Source organism: Fulmarus glacialis, unplaced genomic scaffold, assembly GCF_000690835.1.
Source record: "Fulmarus glacialis isolate BGI_N327 unplaced genomic scaffold, ASM69083v1 scaffold4794, whole genome shotgun sequence".
Taxonomy (NCBI): domain Eukaryota; kingdom Metazoa; phylum Chordata; class Aves; order Procellariiformes; family Procellariidae; genus Fulmarus; species Fulmarus glacialis.
In genome coordinates, this window is record NW_009207266.1 from 5631 (window position 1) to 24294 (window position 18664).

The following is an 18664-nucleotide window of genomic DNA, read 5'->3' on the forward strand; positions in this document are numbered from 1 at the left end:
CACAATAGTCAAAATGTTTTGTTTCAATATTTTCTGAAAAAGAACAGTGTGATTTTTTGCATTTGCTGCAACTCTTCAAAATTTGTTTCAATTTTAAGAAGAAATTTATTTAAAGTTCAGTGAAATGGAACACGCTGGTTAAGAAAAAAACCTTTCTGTTTAAATCTTTCCAATCAAACATCAGCTATTCTAGGTTGGCAAGAAGAATTCTAAATGCTTGGGAGGGGGTGAGGGGGCGGTGTAAGCCACCCAACTTACGAAATCTCTTATTTACAAACATAGGTTCAGGCCTTGTTCAATGTCCAAAGTGTGAAATGAGGCAATGATACGGGATGAACAAAACAGAAATTCATAATAGTCATGTATTAGTTACTGCCTGATGTGGATGCTTGGCAATGTATAATATAAAGCACATAGTTTGAACCATTAAGCACAAGAAATACAAATTGCTCTGGTGTTGAGTGGCTGTGACTGAGCCGTAAATAAAGGAGTCAACATGCAGGAAGGCTACAAAATCCTCATGCGCAGGACGAAGCATCTGGTGCGTGTGGATGTCTGTACCTTAATACTTTCGCCAACTTTGAGTGCGAATATTTTGTGCCAAATATTATCATAGAATCATAGAATGGTTTGGGTTGAAGGGACCTTTACAGGTCATCTAGTCCAACCCCCCTGCCATGAGCAGGGACATCTTCAACTAGAGCAGGTTGCTCAGAGCCCCATCCATCCTGACCTTGAATGTTTCCAGGGACGGGGTATCTACCATCTCTCTGGGCAACCTGTGCCAGTGGTTCACCACCCTCATCGTAAAAAATTTCTTTCTTATATCTAGTCTGAAATTCTGGTATTCACAGTCGTGATACTGCAAAAATATTTGCAAAAAACTTCACATGCAGGATCCAGTAGCATCATGTCGTTCCCTGGCCAGGGATGATTTCACCCATCATAAACACACATTTTAAGTGCCTTATGGAGAAATTTTCTTAAATAAATGATCGTATTTCCCAGATAGTCAGTGAAGAGAGGTAGACACTTCCATGTGCATGTGATCTCCCTTTCCAGGCTTTCCAGGCCAAATAGGAAACATTGGCATTAGACCCTTAAAAATCAGGAAAAAGTTAAGTATTTACTTTGAAAGGAGTGAGTCATACCCACAACTTCTGTTTTTATTTTTCTCACAAGGGTTGATGAGGCTGACTAATTGTAGCAGTCCCTACATCGTTTCAGTTTTGACAAAGAACAGAAATTATGAATATAGAAGCGGCATGTGGCAGAACAGGCACATGCTTAGAGCTGTCCTTATCTCTCTCAGAGCAAGGTTATATCTACACAATGTCGTATACAAAAACCTGAACTCAGTTCAAGGTAGCTACTCTTAATGAGTGGACACATTGCAAAACTGCTCAGCTGGGTAAATACTAAGCTGTGGTGGTCTAATACCGAGCTCTGCAGTACCACACTTTCTGTAAAGCAAGTGCAAGGCTAATTCAGGTGTATCTCTACTGAACTAATCAAACAGACCATAACCAGCTGGTCAAAAGAGGTGATTATCCCGCTGTATTCAGCTCAGCCTCACCTGGAGCACTGTGTGCTGTTCTGGGCCCCCAATTTAAAAAGGATGTGAAGGTCCTTGAATGCCTCCAGAGGAGGGCAACAAAGCTGGTGAAAGGGCTGGAAGGCATGTCCTCTGAGGAGCAGCTGAGGACTTCGGGCTTGTCTAGTTTGGAGGAAAGGAGACTGAGGGGCAACCTCATTGCTCTCTACAGCTTCCTGAGGAGGGGATGTGGAGAGGGAGGTGCTGGTCTCTTCTCCCTGATATCCAGTGACAGGACACATGGTTCAAAGCTGTGTCAGGGGAGGTTTAGACTGGACATTAGGAAGCATTTCTTTAACCAGGAGGGTGGTCAAACACTGGAACAGGCTTCCTAGAGAGGTGGTCGATGCCCCAAGCCTGTCAATGTTTAAGAGGCATTTGGACTATGCCCGTAACAACCTGCTTTAACTTTTGGTCAGCCCTGAATTGGTCAGGCAGTTGGACTGGATGATCGTTGTAGGTCCCTTCCAACTGAAATAGTCTATTCTATTCTATTCAACTACAGCTATAGGGTTGGCAGGTCCCCACGCTGTGTGTCAGGCTATGATACTAACAATGCTACCCTGCACAAAAGAGAGCTCAACCCATCTTTCAAATTTGGCTTCCTACATGTACAGTCATCTACATATATGCACATAAGAATAATTTAAATCTTGCCTCATTGTACATAAGGAATTGGAGGAGAAGCTAATTATTCATTAAAAATTTTAACAGCATGTTAGTCTGGCTTATGGATTTGTTTAATGTGTCTCCTTTTGATCCCTGTCATTTTTCCTGACAGACCTTTTGCAGTGGCCACAAATCAGCAAGTGCAGATCACCTGAACTGGAGACATTTTCATGTTATTGGACTGACGGAAATTTTTATAACCTCACTGCTCCAGGAACAATACAACTATTGTACATGAAAAGGTAATAATATGGAAAGAACAAAAGAAAGAGGAAAAGAGAGAGAAGTCATATATTTTGCTATGCCTGTTCGCTCGTTGCTGATAATTTTTTTCTATGATATGAGCCATACTGTTTCTAAGGGCATAAAACTGTGTTTTAAGTGCATATTTTTCAATGTCAAAATTTGTTAATTATTAAGCAATTTGCAGCGACAAGCATTACTTGGCAGATAATTAAGAACACATTCTTACTAAATTTAGGTCCAGGTTGCAGAATCCAAAACTGAACACTGTGTGGCTTGGGAAAGGAGTTTTTGATAGGGAACTTCAGTTGATACCTTAGATTTGTTATGTCTGTGCACAGATGTGGAGTTTGGATACAAGCCCCTTTCAAATTTTTATTAAAGCTTTATAAAGCTCCCATTGATGTGTTGCTAGATTAAAGTCCAGGTGAAAAGGCTGCTCTGAGACTGGGGATTACTTTTCATTGAGCCCTGTTAAATTCTGATGTACATTCCACTTAAGCTTTTGTAATTTTCAGGTTGTTACAATGATTAGCCTGAAAGAGGACATATGACTTTAGCAGTAATGGATATTAAGGAAAACAGGACTTTTTTTCACAGGAATAAGAGGATGTGAGTTTCTGTTCCATGTCATGTACTGGGTTTCAAACTTTTTGATCTACGGACACTTTCCTACTGGTGATGATACATTTGCTTAGCAAACTTAAGCCTAATGGCAAGGCTGGCTTTCTTACTTACTCTTCCGAGACCTCTCAGAAATACAGGAATCCAAGTTAAAACCACTATTTGAGTGTAAATGTTTAGCTGACAGTTGTCAGTGCCATGTACCATGAGGGTACAAACTTTAAAAATTAATTCAACTCAGCGATAAAGCAGTACCACATACATTGAGCGGATCATGTATTTCATCTTTGTCCTAGAAATTAGAATACTGCAATAAAAGGTGTGAATTGAACATCCACATTAAAAATATTTCTGTTTCAATGTGCAAGCAACACTTATGGCTCAGGACTGAACTTTATCAGCTAACCCAGCCTCCTACTTAACACAAGTCATAGTATCTTAACCGCGTACACCTTTATCAAGTCCTGACTCTGGCAGAGCTACAGCATTTCCTTTAGAAAAGTGTCTGGTCTCATCAGCTAGGCACAAGACCTGTGCTTAGTGGCAGAAATGCTTCTTACTCAATTTATGTAGCATCTGCCTTTTTACTTCTTAAGCACCCACTCCAGTATTGAAGGCTGCACTTGGCGTAATTAATTTAGCTTAATCCTCCTTCTGTACACCTTCAATGGCTCTTAGTAAGGAAAGGCATTTACGGTGTATTTTTAACAAACCAAGACTGTAATTTTTGAAAAGATCCCTGTTCGGTCTATATTTGGGCTGAGAGATAATATTGAGATAAAGAACAGCAACAGCAGATCTGTTCGCTATGAGATTTGTTCTTCTAAAGTGACTTCAGAAATACTGAATAAATGTCTGTCACTTCTCCTATTGTAGACTATTTCTAACAACTTGGTCGTTCACGTTTTGCTTTAACTGAAGACTTTTTTGGTTTTGAACTTGCTGATTAGTTTCAGCTTGGCCGTATGAAAATGACCCTACACAAGTAGAAGTGTTTCTCAGTCTGAGAGTTCATGCCGCTCTTCTGCTGGTTTGTCTTTTTTAAGAGATGAAATGGATGTGATATTTCCTGCTGCAATTCTTTTATTTACAAAGAACATTTATGAATTTTTGAACAAAGCCAGAATGGAAAAATGTAAGAGGTTTCTTGCTAGTAGTTCCAAGCCTGTGTTTTAGAAGTTTTGTATCCCAAGGAATTTAGCCTGTCCTCACTCAAAGCCCTGTATTTCTCTTTCCTTCGTTCACATCCTGCAGTCCTGGGTTGGTTTGTGCCAGGTCTCCTGCAGCATCCACCCTTGGGCATTTCCCCGTGTGAGTGATCAATGCTCCAGTGCCTACACCCCGATTCAGCTCCCCAGGGCAACGCACTCCCTTGTCCTTGGCTTTGCAGGTGGTGCAGTACTGATCTGCCGTAAGGACTGGCTTTCACTGTTTCAGACCTCATTATATAGACGGGCATCTTACTGCAATTTAACTTTGCCTGAACCACAGTTGCTTAAATGCATACCAAATTTACCTAAGTTTCTCCTTGCTGGTAGTCATTAGCACCTGCCAGCGTGGCAAGATGTGCTCTCTGACTGTGCTTTTGGAAGCAGCATCCAAAGCACAGAAATGCCACTAACAGTACATGAGAACCTAAACTTATTTATGCAGGTTGCTTGGATAGTGGTTTGGTTTCATTGTAAATCACAATCAATATTGACATGTTTTTCTCACTTCCGTAAAAGTTATCAACAATGTCTTGTAATATGACTTATCAACAATGTCTTCTAACATCTATAATTTGTACTTTTTAAGTTCTATAAATCTCTCTCTCTCGTGTATATTACATTTTTGTTGTCATTCTAGGAATGATGAAGACTGGAAAGAATGCCCTGATTATATCACTGCGGGAGAAAACAGTTGTTATTTCAACACGTCCTACACCTCTATTTGGATACCGTATTGTGTTAAGCTTGCCAATAAAGATGAAGTATTTGATGAAAAATGTTTCAGTGTTGATGAAATAGGTATGCTTCCATTATGCATTTTACCTCTATATTTTTATATTGCAATAGGTGTGATGCTATAAGCGTTCATATTACTCACACTGTATTTAAATTTTCCCTCTCAGAAAGGTTAGTTTCTAAAAAATATGATATATAGGAAGGGATTTGGTTTTGTAACATATGTAATGTGATCCACCAGAAAATATTGCTCAGACTGGAAGAAAGCTTAAAGGATAAAAGCAGATACGTGATTTCTCTTTCTGACTATTGGCGGTCTCTCAAATGTGTGCAGATGAGCTTGCCTTTGCTGTCACTCTGAGCCCTTTTTAATGGATGCTACATACCCTTGGTTCAGTGTGAGCAAGGATGGCGTTAAAATCTTGATTCTGCAAAGTTCTGGAAAAAAACAGGTTTTTGTTCCTGAATCAACACTAATCTACAGAATCAGGATGTTTAGCATTTCTAAGCTATAATTTTTATTTATTGCAATATGAATTGTGACTGCCAGGGACTCTGCAAATGTTATTGCTTGTTCAGAGCAGTGGTGTATGTATATGCAATTAATTTATTCCTGCAAGTGACTAGATTACCCACTGCTCTCTTTTCTTCAGCTGAGCAAAATCAGATTAATTTTTCAGATACCATAGTTTTTCAGTGTACTTCTATATTAGTTACCAAATATTTGATTTATCTTTCTTTGTTACTCCAACTAGTGTTTTTATTTTTAGTGAGAACTCTGAATTTAAATTTTGATGGAGAACTGTTTATGTCTCCGTGTTTTATAAGCTGCTATTGGGAAATGTAGTGTAATAGGTAATATATCCTTAGTCTGCTTTATTAGTCACTCAGGTGAGATTTATGCAGAGCATGTCTACCGCCAATGGCAGGGTGCCTTCTTGTTACAAAACTTGTAGTTTTGACTTTGTCATTGACTCATAGGTTTAGATTTTAATCAGCAAATATCTGGTTAATGCTTTTTTAGTCCTGAAATCATTTAACAGTGTGTAGTAAGAATGAACGTTTCACATTGAAAACTGGCTGTTTTATTCCAAATACTCTGTTTAAACAGTACTACCTGATCCCCCTGTCCACCTTAACTGGACTCTGCTAAATACTAGTCAGACTGGGATCCATGGGGATATCCAAGTAAGATGGGATCCACCACCAACAGCAGATGTTCAGAAAGGATGGATTACTCTGGAGTATGAATTGCAGTACAAAGAAGTTAATGAGACAAAATGGAAGGAGGTATGAAGCAAATATTTATTATACAATAGTCATAGTACAGTGCAGACTTGTTCTGTCCCTAACACTTTTGTACTACTACGAAAAGCAACAGGTTTGTAATTGCTAATTAGATGATACTTTAAGTCTTAAACAATATACCCATATCCTCTGTTGTTTTCTAGCAAACATTGTAACTTTATGTGTCAAGATAGTTGGCATGCAGGATAATAATAAACCCTGAAATCCCTGTGTTAGATTAGAAAGTATAGCCATAGTCAGATATATACAAGTTTTTTCAAGAATAAAATATTTCTCTATTGTTTTGCTAGACCTCAGCTATTTGAAACAGTGCATGGTATTTTTAGTAGTTGGAACAGGAATATCTTGTTTGGAAAATGTCACCATGTCAGTCCGGATTTTTCAGGGTACCTGTATTTATAATTATAATTTCAGTAAATTAAAAAAAAAGAAAGAAAAGTGTTGAGTTATAATTTAAAATTTGATACAATAAGCAAATAAAAATAATGCAACATAGATAAGACATACAGATTTCATACCAGACAGCAATGGCAAATTTGGACATATATGGATAGTCCATGAAAATATAAAATATATATACCCCAAATCTTTTAAGTTTTCTTTTCGAAAATCACTTAACTTCTCATGTAGTTAGTTTTCCTATTACGGGGAAGAAATTGTACCCAGCTTACCTGAATGCATAGGCTAAGTACCAGTGTGTCATGGCATATTTGCATATGGAGAACTCTTCCTGAATACCAGTTCAATGCAATAAGAACCTCATTTCAGAGCAGAACCCTTCCTTTGCTTTCTTATTAATAAGAACTGAGTTAACTGACAGAAGGAAAGCAGATAATACTGTTACGAATTTGTCTTAATCTACAAAAGGCAAATTCACCAATTGAAATATAGTCTAACTGGTTTGCTTGCCTTCATCTGTGAAAGACCCTCCTCACCTCTGATCCTTCTCAATGTTAGCATTTTCTGTTTATCCTACTCCTTATTATTAAGTCTGCAGCCAAACAGGCCTATAATGTCTATAACTTCTTCCTAATACTTGTCTGAATTTCTTTCTATACTGGTTTAAGCTATGCTTTCTGTACAGTCTCTATATTTTGAAGCCTTCAGAAGGAGCTAAGTTTAGGCAGTAAATCAATACTCCATAAGAACTTGAAAATCTGCAGAGTATTTATGGGATTTACAAAAGCAGGTGGCAATACGGATACCTCTTTAAAAATGCACATTTTTTATTTTTTTATAAGCCTTTAGATATCAATCATATAAATACTCTAATAAAGCTTTGTTCTTGCTCCAGTACAAGCAATAATTCCAGCATGCCTTGAGAATAGTTCTTCTCAGGAAAGCAAAGGTTTGAAGATCAGTTTTTCTTCTTTCAGAAAACAGATAAGGAATTGCTGAATACTATACTTGCCTCAAGAAAAATAGTACTATAAATTATGTTGTACTGCAGCTGTATATATTGGATGTTATTGTGCCTTTCAGCTTAAAAGCACAAACATAGTGTAATTCCCTGGGACACTATCAGAGCACAAAAGAGAAATTTCTGAACAAAATCTTGGTCTGGCCCAAGACAATAGCAAAACTCTGAATAACAGCATTGGAGCAACAATTTCACTCTTTGCATTCTTCGCTACAAATATCTTCTGTAATCAGTATTGAAGCAGTAAAGAGATAAATGTCTAGTTATACTGTTGTTACTACTTTTTACACAAAGGCTAATCTTTGACTGCTTAAATATACCATAATGCTTTGTACATATAACTGATACAAAAAACTGATACAAAAATTAATTTATAGTACTTTAATTGTGCTAAGTCTCCCCCTTACTGAAACTTGTTTGTAATTTTTTGAGATGTTTTGGGATGAACCTGCTTGGTTTTTCATGTACAGCATTCATTTTTTTCAATCCATTTCATAATTAAAAATAGATAACTCACGAATTGAAAGAGGACTAAAAGATTAATTAGTAAAGTATTATAACAGTAAGTTATAGTGATAAGAGGATCAAAATTATTTTCTGAGAAACTTCCTAAAAACAATAAAATCCCTACCTTCATATAGCAGGTGTTCATGAGAGAGCCAAATGTAGTCTAGCTCACACTTTGAAAAAATTTCATTGTTATTAGCTCCTTGCTGGGTATCTTTTTAAAATTCTGCCCTCTTATCTTGAAGTGTTACCCATTACATTACTAGACTAAAATTCTGTCCCCCCTTATGCCTATCCAAGTTTACTAGTCATGACTAGCAATAGCTACACAGACCTTGTGAGGCTGCTGTGTTTTTCAGACAAGGTGTGAAAACACACATTAGCTGAGCATAGTGAAGAATGATGACTTCATAGTGAAGTGTCTGTCTATGAAGTGCTTAAAAATGTATGTGTGATAGGGAATCTTGGAAGTCTAATTTTCCTTTAGTTATTTATCATATTTTAGATCAGCCTGATCTTTTGACTTACTAAAAAAAACCCAAAGAACCCAGGCCCAGATTCACCTAGTATGGGATGAAACTGGTGATCACTGCTCAGTCCTCCGTGCTGGACCAGGGAGGACTCCGCTGGCTCTCATTATCTTGTTGAATTTTTGCTGGAAAACGTCCATTTCACACTGCAGTTAAGTATGCTTAGGGCAGGGAAGCATGGAGTACTCACTCCAGAGCTGAACGCCATTGTTGTGTCCATACAGCACTGTGGCTGAGATTCAGGGCTTACTCGTTTGAGGGATGCGAAATTCATCTCCCTGCACTGCACTGGATACACAGCCTAATATCTCCATGTGTTGCATGGGTGCCCGACCCTGTGCTATGCCTACCCAGGGTACCTCTGAACCTTTCCCTGGTACTGCCCGCCTCCCAGTTTTCACCATTTTTCTGCTGAAGTTGGTGAAAGCCATTGCCTTGGTTCCTGTGTTGCCTGTCGTGCCTGGGCCAGCCTCTGCCTCTGGTGCCCCATCCCAGTGGGCACCCTCAGGGTCCCAGGGGCTCCAGATGACTAGTGACAAACAGTTGCCCCGCAGTTTGTGTTAACCCCCTCTTACAGGGCCAGACTCACGCAGGCAGTGCAGTCACACAGCTCAGCGTGACAGCAGGTTTGTCACACGTGTCTTTAGTATGGCAGTCACAAGCATCACTCTGTCTACACTGAACAGCACGCAGTAAGTCCAGCAACCCAGCGGTCTGGTTCCAAGCTCCCTTCACATACTTTAAATGAGGTTGCTATATTATGCTGTGCATTTTTATTAGTTATCTTTTATCATGTCTCTCATACAGCTTTTAATTGATTTAATCGATATGACAAATGCGATTTATCTATTCAGTTCCCCAGTCTGTATGTCTTGCTCCATCCAGATGTCTTACGTAAAGTTTTGTTAGTTCATTGATGGACTAGAGACATCCTGCCCATTAATCAACTATCTATTCTTTAGGAACTCTTGCAATTTCAGGTACACAGCTACAGTAATTTTACCTCATATTTTTCAGGGCTCTATTTTGGCCTGCATACTGCTTTTTCCAAGTGCCACCATTGTTTGGGGTACATAAAATTTTGTGTGGTCCAGCATCCCTAAGAATCTCCACTAACTGTCTCAGAAAAAAGAAACAAAAAAAACCCCAAAAACCCCAACCAAAAAAAAAAACCTACCTGTAAAACTTCAGTGTGTTCTTTCTTTGTGGCTTCATAGCATGAAATGAGTAAACTGGACTAGTATATATTGTATTCCCTTCCCAACACTTTCCAACTGGATAGTCTTCACATGTTAAAAACCTTTGTGGTGTAGAGCAATGGTTCTCCACAATCTTGTGCTCAACCACTAGCAGAGAAAAGCAGTCTGCCTGGGATCACTGCCTCCTCCAAAATCTGACTGGTGGCTTCTCAGAACATTTCAGTCTGGAGCCCCCAGGGATCAGAGAACTCCACAGATCGTAGCTACCAACAGAGTGTGTCTCAAGTTTAGATTATGCAGCTACAGTGATTATAGGATTGTATTATTGAAGGTTCCTTCAAATCCCCAATGGCTGCTGTTTTCCAGGTGTTTTAATTGTAGCCCGTGATGAATTTTGCCAGTATCCTCCTTGATTATGAAGTAAAAGTAGAATATAACATCTGCCACATGGATTTCTATTTTGAGCACATTTTCCTTATTTTTATATACTTTTGTTGGGCTGTTGGAGCTAAAATACATATTCTTAGAGGAGTAATAGAAGAAGAGAGAGATTTCACGTACTAAGATCTCTAATGTGACTTCCTACATAGTTTTGATATGCGGCAGTATCTAAGTATGTTGCAGTTAATATAGAAGTCTCAAGACCGACAATCCGATGCCAGCTCTCACAGAGTCTCCATTATCACATTTCATATATAGTTGAAGATTTTGGGAGCTATGCAATGTTCCCCAAATAAATACATCTGTAAGATGCAATACATCTGGTTAGAAGGCCTGTAAATAATTTTGCTTCTTAGAATTCATTCTGTAGTGGAGATTGCACTAGTTTTAAGACTCCCGTGATATTTTAACAAGGTTTTTGGCATTGTGAAGTCAGTAATGTTGTGTTATAAGGGTAAAAAAGATTTCCAATTTGATAAGATCAGATGTTCACACCACCTACTTATGGCATGTAACTGGGGGCAGCTGCTTTTCTTCACTGACTGTATTTACAGAGAGCTTGGATTCTCCACTTTTGGTCCCCTGAATCACAGCAAAGCCTGACGGCTAGTAAGTTGAAAGTAAATGGTGTGAATTTTCTCTGACCTATTCTCGTGGTATCCTTACACTTCCAAGTACCAGAAACGCCTTCAAATGTTTATTTCTGAAATCAAGAAGCAGTACAACTCAAACAAATAAATCACAGTCCTTCTGTCTTTACAGTTAGAACCCAGGCTCTCCACAATGGTTCCACTGTACTCTCTGAAGATGGGAAGAGATTATGAGATACGAGTCCGATCAAGACAACGTACCTCCGAAAAATTTGGGGAGTTCAGTGAAATCCTTTACATATCTTTCTCTCAAGCAGGCATTGAATTTGTTCATTGTGCTGAAGGTAAATAAGCGAAGTGCAGCAAAGTGTTTTTATAACCATGCTGTCTTTTTGTCTTTTTGGTGGTGGTTTTTTTTTTTTCCCCTTATCGTTGATGTTGTATGCTTGAATAGATTGATAATTCAGCCTACCACATGAAAATCATTTGGTGAGATTGAGAATGTACAAGTTCCATACAGAAGCTCAGAAGTAAACTCAGCAAGGCTGTTTCACAGCTCATCAGAGAGCAAAAATACAGATAGCTTTAAGAATCAGAAATAATAACTGCTGTTGCACATCTTAGAGAGCCTAAAATACAGTTAAATCTCATACTTCATTGTCTAAAATGAGCACTCCAGTAGTGAAGAGAAGAATTGTCACTTCTGTTAAAGTGTTATACTGCTGGCTAAGTTTTTATCAGAATCATGTGCTTTTCTGATCTGCCCAATACTATCAAGGACAGTGAGTGTTTTTATGATTCTTGCTTCTGTCTTGTACTTGTTTTTAAAGTGCTATTAAAGACAGAACAAGAAACAGCCATTGAGCACCGTATTTTTTCTATTAAAAGAATGAGATAGTGCCTTTTCCTAAAGCATTCTCAGGTTTGAGCTACTAAATCAACTCTTCAAAATATAAGCTCTTCAGCAAATTATTTTAACAAGCTGCTTCACTTCACTTTCCAGGGTATTAGTGAAGGTGTTAAATAAAACCGCCCATGACTCTTATCTTTCAAAATCTTGCTAGATTCCCCTTTTTAACTATTCGTTTTACTAGTTTTAATTCCTATTTATATGAACAGCTTATGTTCTGGACGTGTGGCATTATTTTATTAACCTCAGCTACATTAATTTGTCAAGGTTTTCATATGAATAAAGTTAAAATACTATGAAAATCTAAAGCCATCCTACAAGCACAGCTTTCTTCAGTCACTACAACCCAGATTCTGCAAGTTGATCCATATCCATACATCTCACACAGCAGCAGTGATCTGATTTGATTGAGAATTTATTCTTGCTTGGTTTGTATACCACCTTTAGGAACACAGCATGAAAATTTAAATTTTTTGCGTATTAAAAATTTAAAGTAGTTAAATTCAGATGCAATATTTTAACTTTTTGAAGCAGCTGGACATTCGCAGATCTCACTGACATAAGGAGTTACTGGTTCTCCATTAAAATAGGGACCTGTCTAACACAGACATATCCAGATAGGACTTTACTCATGCCTGAAAACACATCCACTCAAAATCTACACTGGGAGCACACGGCTAAAACTGGTACCTGAATTTTTTCTTTTTTCTCCAAAAGAACATATATTTATCTTCACGTATAGAATTCTAAAGCTTTCTGTCCAGTATTCCTTGGCCCAAAAAATGAGTGACGTTTGTATGGAAAACTTAAAATTGGGAACAAATGAGAGGCATCTAAGACTACAGCCAGAATAAATTTCTCTATACTTCATATTCTACATTGTCAGCTTAAGTATAATGGAATTGCCAATATTTAAAAGAGAAAACATTTCGTTTATCAGCATTGTTCTTCATTACTACCAAATTGCATTTCTCAATGAGCTAAATTCTTTGTAGCCACCTGCAAGGTAAATAAAAGGGAGAATATTTTTTTTTGGTTGGTTGGTGGTTCACAAGATAATTAATGTTCGGCCTTTAGAAGGAGGAGTAGTATGCTTTTTGACACCACTATATTTCAGTTTCTGTGAGGGAAGAATAGTTTGCCTATGATTTAGTATGCTATTAATAATGTTCTCTCAGCTTGGGCAAACAAGCAGTAACACGGTCTGTGGTATTATATGCCGTCAGGACTACCGGTAGTATGTTCCAAGCAGGCAGAATGTTCCTCATGGCTGGTTTTGCTACATATATTGTCTGTCCTACAATCTTATTTATATTTAAAAACTCAGTCTGTTTTTGCACAGAGTCTCAGTGGAATGCAGTATGGAAACTATTGAGACCAAAAGGATATTTTTATTTCTGCTTAACACAGAACTTTCATATTTAATAACCAAAAATTCTCATATCAGTTTTTACCACTCTGGAATCCTCAGGCGGTGGAAGAGAAGGTTGAAATTAAAGATGCAACAGAGGTGCAGATTCCTGCTAACATGTTTTTGTTCTTCTGTTTCAGAAATTGAGTTCCCATGGTTCTTAGTTGTTATCTTCGGAGCATGTGGCCTGGCCGTAACAGTGATCTTAATCCTGCTGTCTAAACAACCAAGGTAGAGAGTTTTTATTTGTCAGATTTTATGTACTTGTAGCTTAAAAAATATGGTGCTTCAGTTGTTTCAAATCTGAGGGACTGGAAACTACTTTGAGCTTGTTGTCCATTCTCATAAGCTACATGGATGCTGGCATATGTACGTACTGGGCCATCAGCAGCGGGAATCTGATTATGTTGACAGCTCCTCTTCCTTTTGGATTGCAGAACATTTTATTTACATAGTATTTACATCGTTAATTTACTTAGGCTTTGAAGGGGATTGGTTTTTTAGTCCATTCAAGTTTTGTAAATACTATTTTTACCCACATACTCTTCAACAGTTTCACACAAATATATGCCTATATATTTGTTTTTGTTCTTAGACTATTCCACTAACGTAACTATTTCTTCATCGAGCCAAGGGAAGGAGCTTGAGTCATAGGGGAGTATTTGGTCTCTGTGGATAGACTGCAGCTCCTGTAAATAACAGGAATAAAATAAAACAAAGCACAGGATTGTGTAATTTATAAAAATTATAAAATTGTGTCATTTGTAAAAATGAAACAATGACACATATATAAAAATGACAAAATGGTCTCAAAGTTAATTCATCCCCTAATACATGTTCACGGATGGGTTTTGGCAGAATAATTCAGCTTGGATGCCATACTAGTACTGTCCTAGACTGTGGAGCAACACCATGGTCAAGTCCCAGCACACACATGCATGTTGTCAGTGGTCTTGTGTATACACTTTCAAAATCAACACTGAGGTGTTTTGCACATAACAGCATAAGGACAAGTCATTGAAATGAAAACAATATGGTGCAGTTGGAGCAGCTCTAAAAAATAATTCAGGCAAGCAGCACTATGCTTTGGCAGAGCTTAATTTCAGGAAGCCACTCCCTGCAATAGCATCCTGGTCCCAGAGTTAAGAGCAAGGCTCCTGATACAATGCGTCACAAAAGCTTGATGTGTCAGAATGGGGCAAGAACAACTCGCATGTCAGAGCAGGAGCTCACTAAAGTCAGCCCACTGAGCAAGGAGTGGCTTGGTCACAGAAGATCCTGAGGGCTGAAGCATGTCTCTGATCAAATCAGGTTAATATCTTCCATGTTAATATCTTCCATGCTAATCATGACTCCTGGAGCAGGCTTTTCTCCACTGAGGACCCTTCATCTGGAAAGTTTTTCTGGACCTGTGGGCCTGCACCCTTTCGTTCAAACTGGTGCACGTTGTGGTGGGAGGGGCAATGTATTCTACAGAAGAGCCGGCTGCACAGATTTCCCATAATGCAAAATATCCAGGCTTGGTCTCCTCCTGTATCTGAAAAGATACCAATTCATATTTTCCTCAATTCTGATCTCACAAGATCTGAACCAGGCTCCCTAGGACAGATGCCATAGGGTTAGCCCATACTCTTGAGAGATGCAGGCTTAAATTATGCAAGGCTAAGAAAGGAGCAGAGCGTAGTTCTCCCTCCTGAATGACTTCTCCAGGCAGCAACTGGTAAAATCCTATGTCTGTTTTGTTAGAAGCAGTGCCCAATCCTGTCAGAATAGCTGATTTGTGGATTCAACTGTAAGTGCGAGTCTTAAAATGGTACCCTGAGAGCCCAGCCAGTGCACAGCTAACACAGCCCCTCCAGGGATTAGGTGGAAAATTAGTGGATTTCTGGCTCTCATTGAGGCTTGCTGGGCAGAACTGTGAAGGTCTGCCAAAAACAAAAACAGCTGGGGAATTTGGGCCTTCCATAGTTAGGCAGAAGGTGCCTAAATTTCTCTCTAGCGCTGCTAAAGACTCCTCTGATCCTCTCTGGACCTTACCAAGGTCACTAACAATGCAGCAAAACTAATATTTTGATTTGGATCTACCATTCCCATAGTTTACTTTCTAAAATAGGCAAGTAACTCATTATAAAGAGAATGCTGACTTTTCCTTTTGGGACCTACAGTTTATCTGTTTGCAAAACAAGCAGGGAGGTAAAATGGAGGAGATAGGCATGACCTGCTATTGCTGGATTATTATTAATGGAAAATCATCCTTCTATTTGGGTTTTCTTTTTTTTTTTTTTAATTTTTTGCCTCCTCAAAGAATTAGAAATTCACTTTATGAAGGATTAGAATACTATGTATTTCCACAGTATGTACATGCATAAGCAAGTTACTAGTCCTTTCTCTACAAGGGTAAAACCCTGTTGTTACTACATATTACTTGTTACGTTAATAATTCAGGAAACAGAAGTGTCATAGAGATGGCAAAATATTAGCCTAAATTTTTGCAGCTGTGTTTGTGTTTCATTTATGAGTTCTAAAATAATTCTCTCTTTTCACCAACTCCCTTTTTCTCTTCCCCTATTTACATTTATTGGACTTATGCAAGACTACTGTGTCCCCGAGAAGAAAATTTTGGGAAAGTCACTCTGCACACTGAGGCTTGTATGAGGTTCCTTGGAAAATTATGTAAAAAGGGAAACTATTGACAGAGCTCTAGGAATTTACTCTCTTTCTATAGAGCATTAAATTATCAAAGACCAGACTCCAAAATGGATTCCCACATAAATGTATGTGATTTCAACAAGGAAGGCTGCAGAAAACTTTGGTTTTTATTTGCAGTGAGAGAAAACAATCGTTCTTTTCCTTAGCACTATTTGAAAAGCAATTTTCTAACATTTCAGTTTTGAAGTAATTAAGTATAAACGCAATGTAAGGCTCTCTTCTTCCTAACTTCCTCAGAAAGGACTACTGTCAATTAAAAGCCATGATTTATTTTTTCCAGGTTAAAAATGCTGATTTTTCCTCCTGTGCCAGTTCCAAAGATTAAAGGGATTGACCCCGATCTCTTGAAGGTAATATCGTGCTTTAAAATCTACAGTGGGAATCAGGGTGGTAGTAGCAGGTGACAATTGTTGTCCCAGGCAGAACAATTTTGTCAGAAAAAATTTTTATGTGGGAGGAGTCGCCACGGAATTAGTTTTCATAAAATAATAAAAAAACCCTTACAATGCTTACATCAGCTACAGTTACCTTTCCTTAAGTTAACATCATAAAAAGCGCAAGCATTTTTATTATTTCCTTTATAACATTTATTTTTTCTTGCTTTATAGAAAGGAAAGCTAGATGAAGTGAACTCCATCTTAGCCAGCCATGACAACTACAAGACCCAGCTATACAACGACGACTTGTGGGTTGAGTTTATTGAGTTGGACATAGAAGACCCTAATGAAAAGAACAGAGTCTCAGATACCGACAGGCTCCTGAGTGAAGATCATCTGAAACCTCACACTTGCTTGGGAGCAAAGGATGATGATTCTGGACGGGCCAGTTGTTGTGAACCAGATATTCCAGAGACAGACTTCAGTGCAAGCGACACATGTGATGCCATCTCTGATATTGATCAGTTCAAAAAGGTAACTGAAAAAGAAGAGGATCTCTTGTGCCTTGATAGAAAAGATGAGTCACTTCCAAGCCTTGCCGACACAGACACCCAACAACCGCGTATGAGTACGCAGTCCGAAAATAGCCAGCCATGGCCACCTTTTGCAGACAGCATTGACTCAGCTAGTCCATCGGTCCATACCCAGCTAAGTAACCAGAATTCATTGACAAACACTGACTTTTACGCGCAAGTGAGTGATATTACTCCAGCAGGCAGTGTTGTACTTTCACCAGGGCAGAAATCCAAGGTGGGGAGAGCACAGTGTGGAGGCTGCACAGAACAAAACTTCACCATGGACAACGCCTACTTCTGTGAGGCAGATGTGAAAAAATGTATTGCTGTGACTTCCCAGGAAGAGGATGAGCCGCATGTTCAGGAGCAAAGCTGTAACGAGGACGCTTACTTCACCACAGAGAGCCTTACCACTACCGGTGTCAATCTTGGAACTTCAACAGCAGAAACCCCAAGTTCAGAGATGCCTGTCCCAGACTATACGTCTATTCATATCGTTCACTCTCCACAAGGCCTTGTGCTCAATGCAACTGCACTGCCTGTGCCAGACAAGGAATTCAATATGTCTTGTGGCTACGTGAGCACAGACCAGCTGAACAAAATCATGCCGTAGCTCTTCTTTGACTAGGTGTGTGCAGTATTTCACAGCAGTCAGCTTGGGCTTGTATGCTGAAACCAAAATGAAGTCTAAAAGTTTCTCGTGGTTCTTATAATTTTATCTGAAATGTTGCAACATAAAATATTCATCAAAATATTCCTATTGTGTTCTGTAAATATTATCTATGAATTTGTCTTGAGACTGTTTTACTAGCCGTGTCTTGTGGGTGTTGATTTTTGTGGTACTAAACATTGAAATTACTATGTTTAATGTACAGTAAATCACGCATTTTGATAAAGCTAAAAATCAGGTGGTTTAAAGTCTAAGAATTTAGTAAAAACTGTGCTGTTGGCAGAGATCTTTATATCAATAATTGGGAACTGAACATATAGGTGAAAAAACAAAACTAGCTTGAATAAATAACACATCTATTTTGATTTATATAAATTAGTAAAATATATTTTAATATTTTAGTCATAAAAACATAAACATTTTATATTACACTACACACTGTAGTTCAATTATGACGACCCATCTAAGGAATGTAATTGCTGCAATCTTAAAAAGGAGTTTTCTGTTTTATAAAAGTTTTGTTTGCAGCAAAGAGAAAAAATAGATTTTTAGAGCCATTTTATACCTCCAAAGAAACCTGTAGAGAAATTTTGAAATATTGTAGAAACTTAAAGTAACTGATTCTATTACTTTCTTATGGTAACTAATATAGAAATATACATTCAATTTAAAGTTTTGTAGAAAACATTAAAATATACAAAATTTTCGGGCAAATTATTCTGTTCTTCATCAGATTCTGGTTAATGCTAATAATACACTTTTTTATAAGCAAAATTTTGTTGACCACAGTATTAAACAGTATATAAACTATACTTCCACTGAAAATTTTTGAGAACACATGAATAAGCTCTGGTGACTTAGCAGCATAATCTCTTCACATTTGACCAACTTCTGAAGCCCTCCTACTGCCAAAGGTATCACTAGATTTATTAGTTTGCGTC

General features: G+C 38.2%; 1 protein-coding gene across 1 annotated transcript; it reads left to right on the top strand.

Annotated features, from left to right (window-relative positions):
• Positions 1–2375: 2375 nt before the first annotated feature.
• GHR (growth hormone receptor) lies at positions 2376–18127 on the top strand (the record flags this gene model as incomplete). The annotated part of the gene is made up of 7 exons (XM_009576010.1): positions 2376–2505; positions 4979–5139; positions 6188–6366; positions 11244–11415; positions 13533–13623; positions 16382–16451; positions 16710–18127. Coding segments are annotated over 7 exons (1760 nt in total), but the record flags the coding sequence as incomplete, so codon positions are not given.
• Positions 18128–18664: the final 537 nt, after the last annotated feature.